The 14022-nt window shown below is 36.0% G+C and overlaps 1 protein-coding gene across 1 annotated transcript in view; it reads right to left on the reverse strand.

Annotated features, from left to right (window-relative positions):
* The window catches only part of LOC105043153 (protein CHROMATIN REMODELING 20), a 46850-nt gene that overhangs the window by 6766 nt on the left and 26062 nt on the right, over positions 1–14022 (reverse strand). Inside the window, exons 14-21 of the mRNA XM_010920586.4 lie at positions 11427–11546; positions 9795–9961; positions 6677–6818; positions 4930–5079; positions 4757–4812; positions 4352–4658; positions 4104–4239; positions 851–912 (exon numbers count right to left, since the gene is read on the reverse strand). Of these exons, the coding sequence (XP_010918888.2) occupies positions 851–912; positions 4104–4239; positions 4352–4658; positions 4757–4812; positions 4930–5079; positions 6677–6818; positions 9795–9961; positions 11427–11546 (1140 nt within the window). The remainder of the gene's footprint in view (positions 1–850; positions 913–4103; positions 4240–4351; positions 4659–4756; positions 4813–4929; positions 5080–6676; positions 6819–9794; positions 9962–11426; positions 11547–14022) is intronic.

Here is a 14022-nt window from a genome sequence, read left to right on the forward strand (position 1 = left end):
TGTTTTAACTTTTAATCAGTAGGCCAGATAGAATACCAATGGCAAAAGACCAAAATGCCCTTCTTTAATCGATTTTCTTTAAAGACCCAGAGGGCATTATGATCATTTAATGGGATTAATCTTCCGAAAAAACTACCAAGCCTCTTCTCATTGTGAAGCCTCAGTCCAAACACAGACAAGTGGACAAAGGTGAGCTGCCAAGGAAGACAGCCCCCAGCTAACCTGAGGCTGTCTTCCCTTCATCAGGTCAGCCCTTCTCTTCCCTCCACCACATATTCTGTCCAGACACATATCATTTCCTTTACCCAGTCAACCACCATCTTTTATCTATCACTGATCTCTAAGTTCTGATTTTTCTATGGTTCTGCTAGTGCTGTACCACCTTGGATGACCGTAATCTCAATTCTTTAGAGCAGATTTTGTTAAAATACTCATTTTGGTTGCATTTCCATTCTTCTTCTTAAGCCACTAGCCAGAAGAATATAAAGAGGTGTGTTTAAAAAGAGAACATTTTTCCGAGGGAGGGGAGAGAGTATTTAGTAAAGATTCCTCATATTTTCCAAACATTCTCATTTTACCTTATAATTTCTCTGTCTTTTTAAACATATTAACGGTTAATGCTTCAACAGAGTGATCCATTTGTTCAGATCCAATGACATTGATTGGAATGATATACTTGGAGGTCCAAAATGGTATAATATAATCCAAAACGATATCTACTTTGATCCTTCGGTTGTTTATCATTAGTTATCATTTTCTTTTATTTCAACCAAACAATAGCCAGAACTACTGATGTAACCAAAAAATAAAACTAAAAGGATAAAAAAAAATACAACATAATTCTGCATACCTCATGACAAAAAATTGTATCACTTTTCTTATGCAAGGAACCATTTTTCATCCTCTGCTTCTCTGCACATACCAATAAACATTTTTGCATTTTGGTCTCTTGTTACAATAAAAGAACACTTCACATATAAAAATACTAAAACAATAAGAAAAATTAGAAAAAAGTCCAAACAACATGGCAAAAATATTAATAGCAGAAATTATGAATAAAGGCCTATTAAGTGCTCATTTCAACGTCATAAAAATGGAATGTATCCTCATCTCACTTGGCAGTGTCACATCTTAGTACTAATGACAACAATACGGAAGAAGTGCAGAAAAATCAGTTTCATTAAACTATCAAAAAGAGCTTACAAGCTCATATGTCCTCCTACGCACTTTGGCAGCTTGCTGCCAAGACTTCTGTTGCCTTTATAAATCTCAACTAAAAGATTGCCTAATGTCACAAACTCAGCCTAAAAGCTCAAGCTGTTAGGACGACTAGCCCAGGCTAACAAACCCATGTAGTGCACCTTTTATTAGTCAATGTGGGACTATGACAATCTCCATCAGCACATCTCGTGGCACTCTTGTCATGGTTGGCTCCTACTCGAGAGAGGGAGGCCCACCTATGGCCTTGGTCCTGCTCAACCCTACCAAGTACTCCCCGACCCTGGTATCCCCTAGTGAGGGGCATGCATGACTAATAAAGACCGTGATGCACAATGGGACAAACTTTGATACCACTTGTCATGGACTCATAGCCCAAAATCTTAAGCTATTGGGAGGAGTACAGGCTCAGGCTAATAAACCCATGTTGCACCCTTTTTATTAGACAATGTGGGACCATGACACTAGGCATCTAGGCTGACACCTAGGTGCCTACAATGTGACATCATAAAAGAAATGTTACACAAGTCTTAGCAACATAGCATATAATATAAGAACATATACATAAGACTTCAAATTCTCAATTATGGAACATATTCTTGACAAATACCTAGTTTGGGGTATGGGAGACAACATGGAGCATGCCAACAATGTCTTCATGACATGACTTTCTCATATCAAGCTTCTTTAGCATGGCCCAGCAAGTCCTGCCTAATCCAGTAGTTTGTAGTATTCTTCTCTTTTCACATTAATCATCTTTAGAGAATACCTAATTTCATGTTCCATGAGACCTTCCTTTCTACCATGCTAATAATATAAACTAAACCAACTTTTTTTTATCCACTTAAATCAGTGAATTGGCAAAACTAAAATTTTCATAAGGAAATATCAAGCCACGGAAATCACATTCTATGTTTGATAGTCAATAAATTATGCATTTATATGTCACCTGTTTTGTTGAAAGATATATAAGCATTCAAAAAAGGCTCCCACCAGAAAATATGGCTATACAAATGCTGCTCCAATCAACTTACCTCAGTTGGCATGGAATGTATAAACAGAATAAAACAACACAGAACAATTTTTTTATAATGATTTTATAGCCCCTATTATTCTGGAGCTATTGTTATGCCATGGAAACATTGTTAAAAGCCACTTTATTGTTACATGGCATTAGTCTAAAGCCAAGTATTCATTTTGTTTTGTCATGATACATGAAGGTCAGTGAAACAGTTGCATCATTGACATCTAATCTATGTTGCATCTTGCAGCACCCAACTTCAAAAATTCCATCACATCAAAGAGGTTTCGCAAACATTTGATGTTGAACATGTCTTGCATATATAACTTCAACAACCTGTTCCTCTGCAGTACATAAATGACCACTAGCTTCAGCTTGACATGGAAAGCATAGTTGAAACTATGTCCAAAATGTCCTTTTCTCCTAGCCATTCAAATTTTTATAGGCTTAATGTAGTTTTTCCTGAAATAGGTTACACTACAACGAGACAGTTTACTTGACCCTTAACGAGGCTAGGTTATCTTATTCTGATGTCTAAATCTTTCTGCAGATCTATGTTTGGTTTCTGTATTTATTCCAATGCTTGTGGTGCATATCCAACGAATGGCATCGAGGCCATATGTTGTGAGATAGAGATAATGGACCAAATTCTGGAAATAGTGCTGGAAGATTGGTTCCATAATGCATAAAAAAACAATAGCGCGACTGCTGATACCCAACTGGGGTTTTGCTGGTCTGTCAGTATTGTGATGATAATTTCATGGTAATTTCAAGGGGCTAATTTTCCTGATATAACTAATGTTGTGGAATTTAAGGGTCTCTTTGAACACCTGCAGTAGTTATCTGCTTGATAAACCCCACGTAAAGTTGAAGTTTAGGTAAAGGGAGCATGAAAGAGAACAAAAAAAATAGCAGCTAGGCAGATTTTCTGGTACACAAAGCTTCCTGATCTTGAATAATTCATTCCTACAAAAACGGCTGCAAACAATCCAATCTGCGGACATGCAGCTCAAGACTGGCTTGACAATGACTCAGCAAGAAAACAGGCCCAGCTCAAACAGTTTCCACAGCTTGAACAAATCTGCTTGCAAAAATAAAGCGAAGCTCGGCATACCTAGATACAAGTCTGGCTCAAAGCTAATGCAAGCCAAGTTTGTGTTCCAGCTCAAGCTCAGCGAGCAATCCATGTATATACCAATACAGACATCCCCACATGTCCTAAAGGCTAAAGGAAACTGCAAAGTTACAAGACTATAATTATCATATCATAGAACTGAACTGTATCATATTATCATCAGTTCATCATCTTCATCCCGTAGTTTTGAAATACTGTGAATATGCCTCAAAAAATGTTCTTTTATACTAACAGGGGAAACCCACTAGAAGTTAAATATATTAAAACATGGAATACCCGCCAACAAATTTTAACTATTTTTCCAAGGACCCACCACTTTTCCCTGTGTATCTTGTGTAATACAAGTTATAACTTACTCTATCCCACTAAATTCATATTTGATATTTTTACTAGAGTGAGTTTTGCTCATAAATATCTTCTGTAACTTTTCCAACTAAAAATTGGTTACTATACTTATATTTGATACTTTTATGCAAGTTATTTTTGTTCATAACTATCTTACGCACCTCTTTTGAATTAAAATTTGGTTGTGGAAATGCCAAATAAGCAGAAAGCCAATCTGACATAATGTCACCAAGTCAACCAAAGAACCAAACATTCAAAATCAAAAAAGTAAAACTAAAAAGATGCAAACAAAAATTATGCCAATGATGGAACATTTCACACGATAATTTGCAAACTGGAAAGGGAAAGACAGGTACTTATGACACATTAAAAGCAGCATAATACCTCCATTTGTTAAGTCAGTTTCCATGTTATCATCACTAGAGCTGTCATCCACAAGAAAGTTCTCAACAGCATCTTCTCGTCTTAAGGAATCTCTATGTTCTTTGGCCATTTGCAAGAGACCAGGATGGTTCCATATCTACACATCAGAGCATGCATTCCATACATGGTCAGCGACAATGTAGTTTAACAGACAAGTTGATCAAACTCCAGGCATTCTCTAACAATACGGTCCTTAGCTACGATTATACCTGAGCCAGTGCCTGATAACCAGCAAAGAAGCAACTCCGCCTAATTGTTTTTTCAGAAGAAACTTTGTCACTTGTAAATCCATGCACATCTAAAAATTTTTTGTACAACTTCCTCTGCAATGGAGAAAGCTTTACAGTGATGACAAAAACAGTTTTGGGAGGGAGGTCCTTCTTAACCACATTCATGTCCATCCTCTGGACAAATCCTTTAAGCTGTTCATATAAAATATGTGACCTTTGGTTCATAATCTTTACATCATTCAAAGTGGAATTTGTGTGCTGCCCATTTTCTATGGGGTTTTGGAACCTGCATGCCAATGGTGATTAGAGGTCGAAAGCAGGCATCTGCTGATGAATATCGAATATATTGAGATTGAATGCAGCAAGAGATAATGAACATTTTACCGGTTTCGAAATTCATGACTACTTCCCAGATATCCTTCCCTTACAAAATCAACCATCTGCAATGAAACAAGTCATGACTAGGACAACACATAAAAAAATGTGGTTTTGCCTATTATTTCGCACATATGAAAGTAAAAAGAACAACAAAGAAGACAAAACAAGAAGCTTCTTACACAATAATACTCCATCAAATTGTTCTGCAGGGGTGACCCAGTTAATGCTATTCTCCTTTGTGTCTTCACTTGTTTCAAAGCCTGGGTGATATCAGCTCTTGTATTCTTGATCATATGGGCCTCATCACATACAAGTATATCAGGTCCATACTGAATATAGAATCAGGACCATCACAAATTGTGAAACTCTTTAGATAAGGAATGCTAGAAAACATAATGGGAATAATAGACAAGAAAATACTATCGGAAGAGATTTTTCCAGCATTAATTACTAACCTAATATCTTTCTGAACTTGTTGACTGATGCAGTTGAAGTCGAATGTAATTTAATTTATTTGCAATTTAAATGATTTAACAATTTGAATAGATCTCTAATTGACAAAGTTCTGAACCATCCATCGTAACTCAATGGTCACCATTGGAAACAGGGACACCACCCTGAATGCTTGCACTTTTGTGTTTACATGTCAAGGAAAAATAGAAGTTTGCAATTTCTACAACTATTTAATGTGTCTGCTAATGTTTGGTGCTTTTGAATCAATTTTAGCTGCTTTAGAGTGCAACTGCAGGAAAATATCAAAATGGATCAAATCAGATAGCAGTTGCAAGTTGTCAAAGCTACTATGCATCTTATGTAGCACAAACAATCAATTTGGTTTATGAATAAATGTTCAGGACTAAAAATGTACTGAATGCTGAAATTACACATGTTTCCATGCAAATTGGTAGCATGATGCAGCACCAAAAAAACTCAAGAAAGCAAACAGAAAAGGAAAACAAGGAAATCAAGAGAACGAAAAACAGCACACTTTAGGATGTTCAACGTGTCATTCCAAGCTACCCCTTCAATACAATAGGAGTCTTTAATTAGATAAAAAAAAAATGGAAACAAAATCACATCCTAATGAAAGTGGAAATCATATCTCTCAAAATAAAAACAAGATAAAATTTCTCAAATAAGATGGAAATGAAATCACATCCTAATAAAATTGGAAGTCATATCTCTCAAAATGAAAACAAGATAAAATTTCTCAAATAAGATGGAAATAAAATCACATTCTAATAAAAGTGGAAGTCATATCTCCCAATAAAGAAACAAAATAAACTCTCTCAAATAAAATAAAAATAAAATCACATCCTAATAAAAGTGATTATCATATCTCTCAATTATTCAAAGACCCACAATTCATAAATTAAGACGTCTTCGCCTAAAATAAGTGCAGAATTCCCGATTCTCATCATAGCACCATCTTGAAACTTTGAATCATAGGCTATGAATATGATTCATGAGTACTTGGCAATGAGATATTGCAAATCAGTTTGAAAAGTACGAAAACTGCCACTATCTTTTGACTCAACACTTTACCTTTAAGAACAGGTAATCCGTTATGGTACATCTAAACAATAATGCCTCTGAAAACTGGAGCTGAGATGATCTTTTCTATGAAACTGGTATGGTAATCCATTGAACAGTTCTTTATGTAAAATAATTTGCCACCAATCGGACCAATAATTTAAATGGAACACATTTGTGAGGAAGTGAATAGTTTGTTCTCTTGGAGGACCATTAGCTAAAACCAACACTAAAAATCCTGATTTAGCACGACTTAGGGTTAGAGTTTCAACTTGTAGTTATCCGGCTTACTGGTTCAGAGCCACATTAACTATCAAGACATATAATAATGAAAATAATGGAAGGAACCCATTAGAGCATAAAAGAAACAACTATAGAAGTTTGACAACTCACATGCAAGGCATTGCAAATTTCACTGGCCGCATGCCGATCCTTCACATGCTTTCCAAGTGACAAGTTTCGGAAAGCAGCATAGCCTATTAGAAGAACTCCACCTTTGATTCTCCATTTTGAAAGCAAATATGCTCTTTTCTCCCTGAGTTTAGTATTTTAAAAGAAAAAAGAAGAAAGAAAATGTCAACATGGAAAATGTGAGAAACTGAAAAGATCTGCAAATTAAGATAATAATATGCATCGATTGAAGATTAACCACTAACTACAAAAGCATGCACTAAAGAGTAAAATATGGGCAATCATGCACTCAACAATCAATCTGCTTCTTGATACCAGGAGGGTAAAGGCATAATATTTGTTTGCATTGGATGCCTGCTTCAAATTAACCGCGCAAACATTTGCATCAAGAAATATGTCATTAAAATTGTAAAATTTGTGATCTAACCTGTTGCAATGAAAACTCTGATCCACAAAGCACTTCACATACGAATACATATTTAAAGAAGCACTTCCCAGCTTCTTAGGAATAACCACCCCCACTAGCCCCACCCGAAAGCTTAAAAAGAACTTTAGAAGCCCTATCATAAAAAAAAAAAAAAAAAAAAAAAGCAAAACTAATCTTGTAGTAAAAGATTACTGGGTATCCAACTCGAAATCAATCAACAAAAACTTAAAAGTGTGTTACCTAGAAATCCCCACTAAAATGCTGCTCAAACATCACTTGACAATCACTAGAACTTGTCCCCAATTTGCCAATGCAGAAACAAGCAGTCAAAACTCAAAAGCAAAATCTTGCATTTGAAGCAACATTCCTTTCAAGGATAAACAACCCTATATGTTGGAATATAAAAACAATAAAATCAGATTAAAAAAATAAGAGTTATGAAAAAAGGTTAAGAATGAAAACAAGATTTTTTTTTTTAAGAAAACAAATATTTCAAGCCATTAAATGAACATAACAAAGCCTCCTCAATGGAGATATTAAAACTACATATCTTTCCTTAAACATTAATTCAAAATATTCTAGTGCAATGATCTAGTCTATTTGAGGAATTAACAAATAGACCTCTTTGTGGGTCAGGCCTAACTAGGCTTTCCATAAAGATCAACACAATTTACTTAGGCCTGAGCCTAGCCCGCCCTTTGGGCATACGCCTCCCAGAACCAACACCAGTCATTACTCAAGCTCGAAGCTTCGGATCAAGCCTCGATCTTCATGACCATTTTTTACTTTTTTTTAGAGGAAGCATTAAAAAAATACTCACAAATATATTAGAAATACCAAAGATGAATGATTAAATAATTCTAACCAAAATTTTAAATCCCATAGAATGGAGATGCCCCAATTTCCCCATGGAATGGGATGCCCCACTATCCCATCCTATCCCGACAGCAGTCCCGATCATGCGATCCAGTATATATCCTCCGTCTCTCTCCCCTAACTCTTTTCTTTCTTTACTTTCTTCTTCTACCTTTTTTTCTTTCCTTTCCTTTTTCTTTGTTTCCTCTTCCCTTCCTTTTTTTTCCTTTTTCTTCTACCTTTCTTTTTCTTCTCTTTTCCCTTCTTTCTTTCATTTTTCTTTTTCTTCAGTTTCACTTTTTTATTTTCTTCATCTTTCCTTTCTTTCTTCTCTCCCTATGTGGATGGATTTTGAAAATCCAATCCGGTCCCGATCCCATTTTCTTACCAATATAGGATGGGACAGTCGCGACACCCTCCTTTCTACTGAGACGTAAAACCTTATTTCCAACAACCTATAAAATGCCGACTACCCCATTATGTCCACATATCAATAATTATTAATTATGTCTACAAATACATCAAACATGAACAAATGACGCAAAAAAAAGAAAAATTCCGACCGTGTTGAGCTTTAATCCCCGACACCGAGTCTATCCAATGGGCTATCTTCTAGACCTGATACAACCCAGCCCACCAAGCTTAAAACCTTTGGCCCAAGCCCACCCAAAAGCCTTCAACCTCAAGCAAGCCGAGCAGGTAGCTTGGCAGCAGAACAAGTCAATTATGGAAGCATGCCAGCACATATCAAACCAAATCCAAGTGAAACAAAACCACTAATGCCAGGAAGAAAAATAGAGACAGACAAAGATGACCAACTTCGGCAATTAAGAGGAGAGTTTGGTATCTTGGGTGTTGAAGACATGAAATATAAGATAGGGAATAAGCATAACCTAGGTCTTCATTTGGTTTCAAAAAGCCTATCATAGAATGATTGGTGGACAAGTGTTGTATACCAATTGGAAGCTTTAAAGGAAGGAGACGTAGCAAATATAGATGATAAGTAAAAAGTGAATGAGGCGCAAAAGTAATTAAGCAAATGCATGAAATCTTTCAAAAAAATGTGCCTTAAAGGTTCAGTCTAATGTTAGAAGCAATACATCAATTCGATCCATGTTTGAGGTCATTGCTACAAACTCAATGGGTCATTGCTCAAGAAGTTGAGCCAAGAAGTTTCTCAAAGGGCATAGAGATTCATGGTCATCAAATGGGTGTCCGATTATTATGCATGCGCGAAAGAGTAGAGGCAAGTGTTTGATGAATCATCTAGTGAACTTAAATTTACGGCTTAAATTTTAAGATCAATTGACCCCACTTAGAGGTATATGATTGTCCACATAATTTTAGATCAGTGGATATCTGCATCGCTGAGAGCAGCGAGATGAATGTAGTTCAAATTGTTTCTGACAAGGCAATCAACATGGCATGGGCAATTTTTTTTCTTGGAATTAATTTGCACTTTTTTCCTCGAATCTTTTTGCTGAGAACATAAGATAATAATTTTAGCATTTTTATATAAAAAATGTTGAAACCATTGTAGTAGATCAGACACCAACCACCATCAATGATCAATAGTTGTTCTTCCATTTTGGACTCTCTTTATGATAAAAGATTTTTTTTATTACTATTTAGAGACGACTATTGAATGAATGATGGTCATTCAAGAGTTCTCTTTACATTTATTAAGAGACAAAGAAAACAAAGTGGGTGCAAACACAAAGCATCATCAAATAAAATCCCAAAAAAAATAGAAAAATTCAAATATACTAACAGCTTCATCAGAACAGGACCTACTATCAGAAAAAGAAACATTCAAACCTGGTAACATCTTCCAACATGTACACACGAAGAGGCTTTCCTTCCTCAGGTTTCCATTTCACAAATTCTTGCCGCCAGTTATGAAGTACATTAACTGGTGTAACTATAAGTGCAGTTTTTAATTCTAAATCAGAAGTTCTCATAGCAGCGTATAGAAAAGCAATGACCTGCAATGGCAGTTAAAAAATCTGTCTGAATATCATGATTGATTGACAGATAGAACAACAGCAATTTCAATGCGAAAGAAATTACGATGACAGCATAAGTAATTCAAAATTAACATTCTGCATTTAGCATGGAAATATTCTTCACTTGATAAAATATTGGCTAAATGTAATGCAAGAAAGTTAGCAACAGGCAATCCTTAAGAATTTTTTTTTTCTTTTATAAGACGATGTACCCACAAGACTTTTAAGCAATGGTACTTCCCACTTTCCCAGCCACTTCACTTGCTGTTACATTGTTGGATGTTCATACTAAGTGTCAAACAACAATCATAATCATAATAAGTCAAAGTCATAACCAACCATTAACCCACCTAGTATATCTCAACTTTATGTATCCTACCTGCTGAAGTCAAACCCACGTGCACCACTACATCATATCATCAAGTAAAACTACAAAAGTCACATCGTTTGTGAAGGTAACATTAGCCATCCCGTTCGTGAAACATGTGCCCATGGTTTCTTAGGTCTAGGTTTGAATAAATCCTAATAAATGTACCATCAAACAAAAAGAGGAAAAGATACATGAAACCAATTAAAAGAAAATAAAGATGCATGAAACTAATTAAAAGAAAATAAAGATTGAAAAACTTATTCAGGTAGCTACTTGCCACGCATATAAGATATATTAAGGGACAGTTTGAGTGCCCACATAGGTTATACATATCCTTTTTTATTATTAAGAGAGGGAAGAGCCTTGCAGGAAGATGGAGGTTTCTTTGTTGATCAGGGAAATTTCAGGATCCCGAACCCCTAAATCCAAGAAGGGACAAGGTAAATCAACTTTCCAGTGGAACACATTATCTCCAAAATTATTGGACTGCAAGAGCAACCGATTTGACCATTATCTCTCATCTCACTGAGACAGCAATGCCCCCTCAGCAGATAACAAATCCACATATCCAAACAACCCCTAAAAGTATTAACATATTCAAACACAATAACTAAGATCAATATTCATCTGAATGTGCAAGGATTTAATTACTCTTAATCACGAGACACAACTAGGTTCAAGGTTCTCCTAGTTGAGGTGCTCCAATGTTGTTTGCATGTGAGATTTGATAAAGCATGCCCACAAAAGTCATCATGTAAGCATCTGAACTATAAACACTAAAAGAGCTGGTGATGAGATTACTACAGAAAAAAAGGTATCTGCAAATACCCATATGCATGCATCATAACATAATACCGGACAATATGATGAATAGCAAATACACATTATACACAATGACAACATATATATGATATTCTAAATTTAAAGTTCATTTAACATAATTAGCTGCGCTCTCAACATCAACAGGAATGGATTTACAACTACAGGTAAAGGAAAGAAACAAATATTAAAAAAAAAAAAACAAAATAGTGCAAGACTGCAGGTGCAAAAAAGAAACGAGCTTAAAAAAAAAACCTGAAAAGTTTTCCCAAGACCCATGGTATGGGCTAATATGCACCCAAAACCTCTATCCCCAGATCTGACCTTTTTGACAGACTGTATAACATTCTCCCACATGAATCGTATTCCTGCAACCTACAACAGACATGCATAAAATTATCATCACAAACAGAAAATCACAAGACCAAGTGAAGCACAAAAGGCAATATGACAACTAAAACACAATTACAATATAAAAAACTAAGGTTTGAAATACTGAGAACTGAAGCAATATCAACCACGGGTAGATAAGGCATGTGGCGTATCAAGGATCATGCCAAGACAAGGTATTGATGGGCATGCTTACCCACGCCCCAAAAACTATTGGAATGGCCTTTTTTGGCCTTCAAACACTGCCTTTCAGTTCCTTCCATATTTCTCCATCTACATGTATGTTTTTATAAGAAAAGAGGTGGGAGTATCCAGTTAGGCTCCATAGTCAAGGTTCACTGCATGTGCTAAAGCCATTAACATGCATAAATATCATGAAGCATCACATAACTTGCAACCTAAAATACAAGGCATATGTAGCAAGTGATACATCAAAAAACAAACAAAGACTGTATGCAAAATATAATTTACAATAGTAGCACCTGCAACCTAAAATCACTCTATGATCACTACTATCATCAATGATTGCATACTAGGCACTAAATTCACCATATTTTTTCAGTTTTCTGTTTTTCACAACTTTTATAGCACATACTGCAGTGCAAATTCATCACATGCAATTCCTTAGAGCATTCTTCTTTACTTTTGGTGTATTAATTTATTTTCTCCATTTCTGTTGTTTTGACAATAAACAATATTAACTTCTTTTAATCAACTATAGATAACAAAAAATAAACATTTTACATAATATGCCCTACCTGTCTCAGAAAATAGTGTAATCGAAGGCACCAACTTTTGATGTTGTTTGCTTTGCAATGACAAAGAGAACACCCAAGAAGCTGAAATTATCTTCAGTTGTTACTTTGAGAAGGCTAAGATCTAGAAAAGGTGGATAGCATGTCAGTTGATCCAAGTTCACCACAGCTGCCCTTAAAGGTTGTTTACCTAGTGAAGTAGCAGGTGATGACAAACGTATGGTAGATGCTGCTGCCAAAAGCAACTTAGCTTCATGGAGGGGAATTATAGAAAAGGGGAAACCATTGATACCAAGAGGAGAAGAGGAGCAAAGGGGTGGAATGGAGGTGTTCATTTGGAAAATTAAAGTTTTGCTTCAAACCTTCAATTACTTAAGAATTTAGGTACTAATCTTGACCATCCATCAAAAAATTGGTGAATGGCCAGGATTATGTCATAAAAGTATATAAATTTGACCATATAAGCATATATCGATAAGTTCAAGTTCTAGGCTAGGCTAAGATTGAACCAGGGGTTGTCTAAATTAAGCTCATAATACCTTTGGGCCTCAACATTATGGCAATCTACTACTGGATCTATGAGGGCCATCATGGTGGCGATGGTGGTCCACCAAGAGATGATACGGGTGGGAGAACCATTAGACTTGAGGTTGTGGTCCATCAAGAGACGAGGGAGGGCCACAAGAAGACTGCTAAAGTGGTGATGGTTGCCCACCATGGGACTTGGCAATGGAGGGAGAACCAGAAAGGGAGGTGGTCGTCGTCGTCTTCTACCACGAGACATAGCAAGAAAGGGAAGACCTCGGAGTGGTGGAGGTCAACCAAAAGGCATGGCAAGAGAAGAGAGAAGGGGAACGAAGAAGACAGAAGCATCCCACTCCCAATCTCCTTTGGTTATGGATTTAAGGTATTACAGATGGGAATCAATTAATAAAATCTCATATACTATTTACAATAAATGATAACAATAATTAACTTATTCGGTTTAATAATTGGTTTGACTTGGGCTGGGCAATAAATGCTTTCTATGCAAAAGAATATGGCTAAAATGCCCGTCAAGGTCAAATATTTCCACCCAACGTGACCCTATGGCTTGAAATTCTTTATATAGGCATGCCTAAATCCAATCCAAGTGCATCATGCCAAGCCAGGCCACTTTTGCCTAGGCCTAATATGCACACAGCTATTTTGGTGAATATCCCCAATTCTCACTTTGGTCTAGGTACACTTGGTTTTATGTATAATGGGCAAGTTGCTAGTGGCTTTTTATTCTGTATTAGGCTAATATTTGCTGGTCAAAGAAGTTCCATGTCTGCCTGTGATCAATGGGCTGTCCAATCAACTAAGACAAATACTCAATATATTTAATAAGCAGAAGAGCATAACTTAAATATCATGACTGGACACTAATCACACATTTTATTTTCTTTCTTTGTTTCTTTTTTTCTCTGCATCATTTTATTTTGAGTCCTTGCATGCATATTTCTTTTCTCTCTCTCATTTCGCTCTTCATTTTTCCTAATATTTGTTCTCTCCAAGGATTTCTTTTTTAAGTCACAGCCAAACATTAGAAGCTGACTGCTGTATCCCACATAACTCGGTGCAATTTGAGAATCATTTGTCACAAATGATGCAATTGAAGTATAATTTAGCACTGGTTTACGCTTAACATGGCCAACATGTAATATGTGAATTATATGCAGGCT

This window comes from Elaeis guineensis, chromosome 4 (genome assembly GCF_000442705.2).
Source record: "Elaeis guineensis isolate ETL-2024a chromosome 4, EG11, whole genome shotgun sequence".
Classification (NCBI taxonomy): Eukaryota; Viridiplantae; Streptophyta; class Magnoliopsida; order Arecales; family Arecaceae; genus Elaeis; species Elaeis guineensis.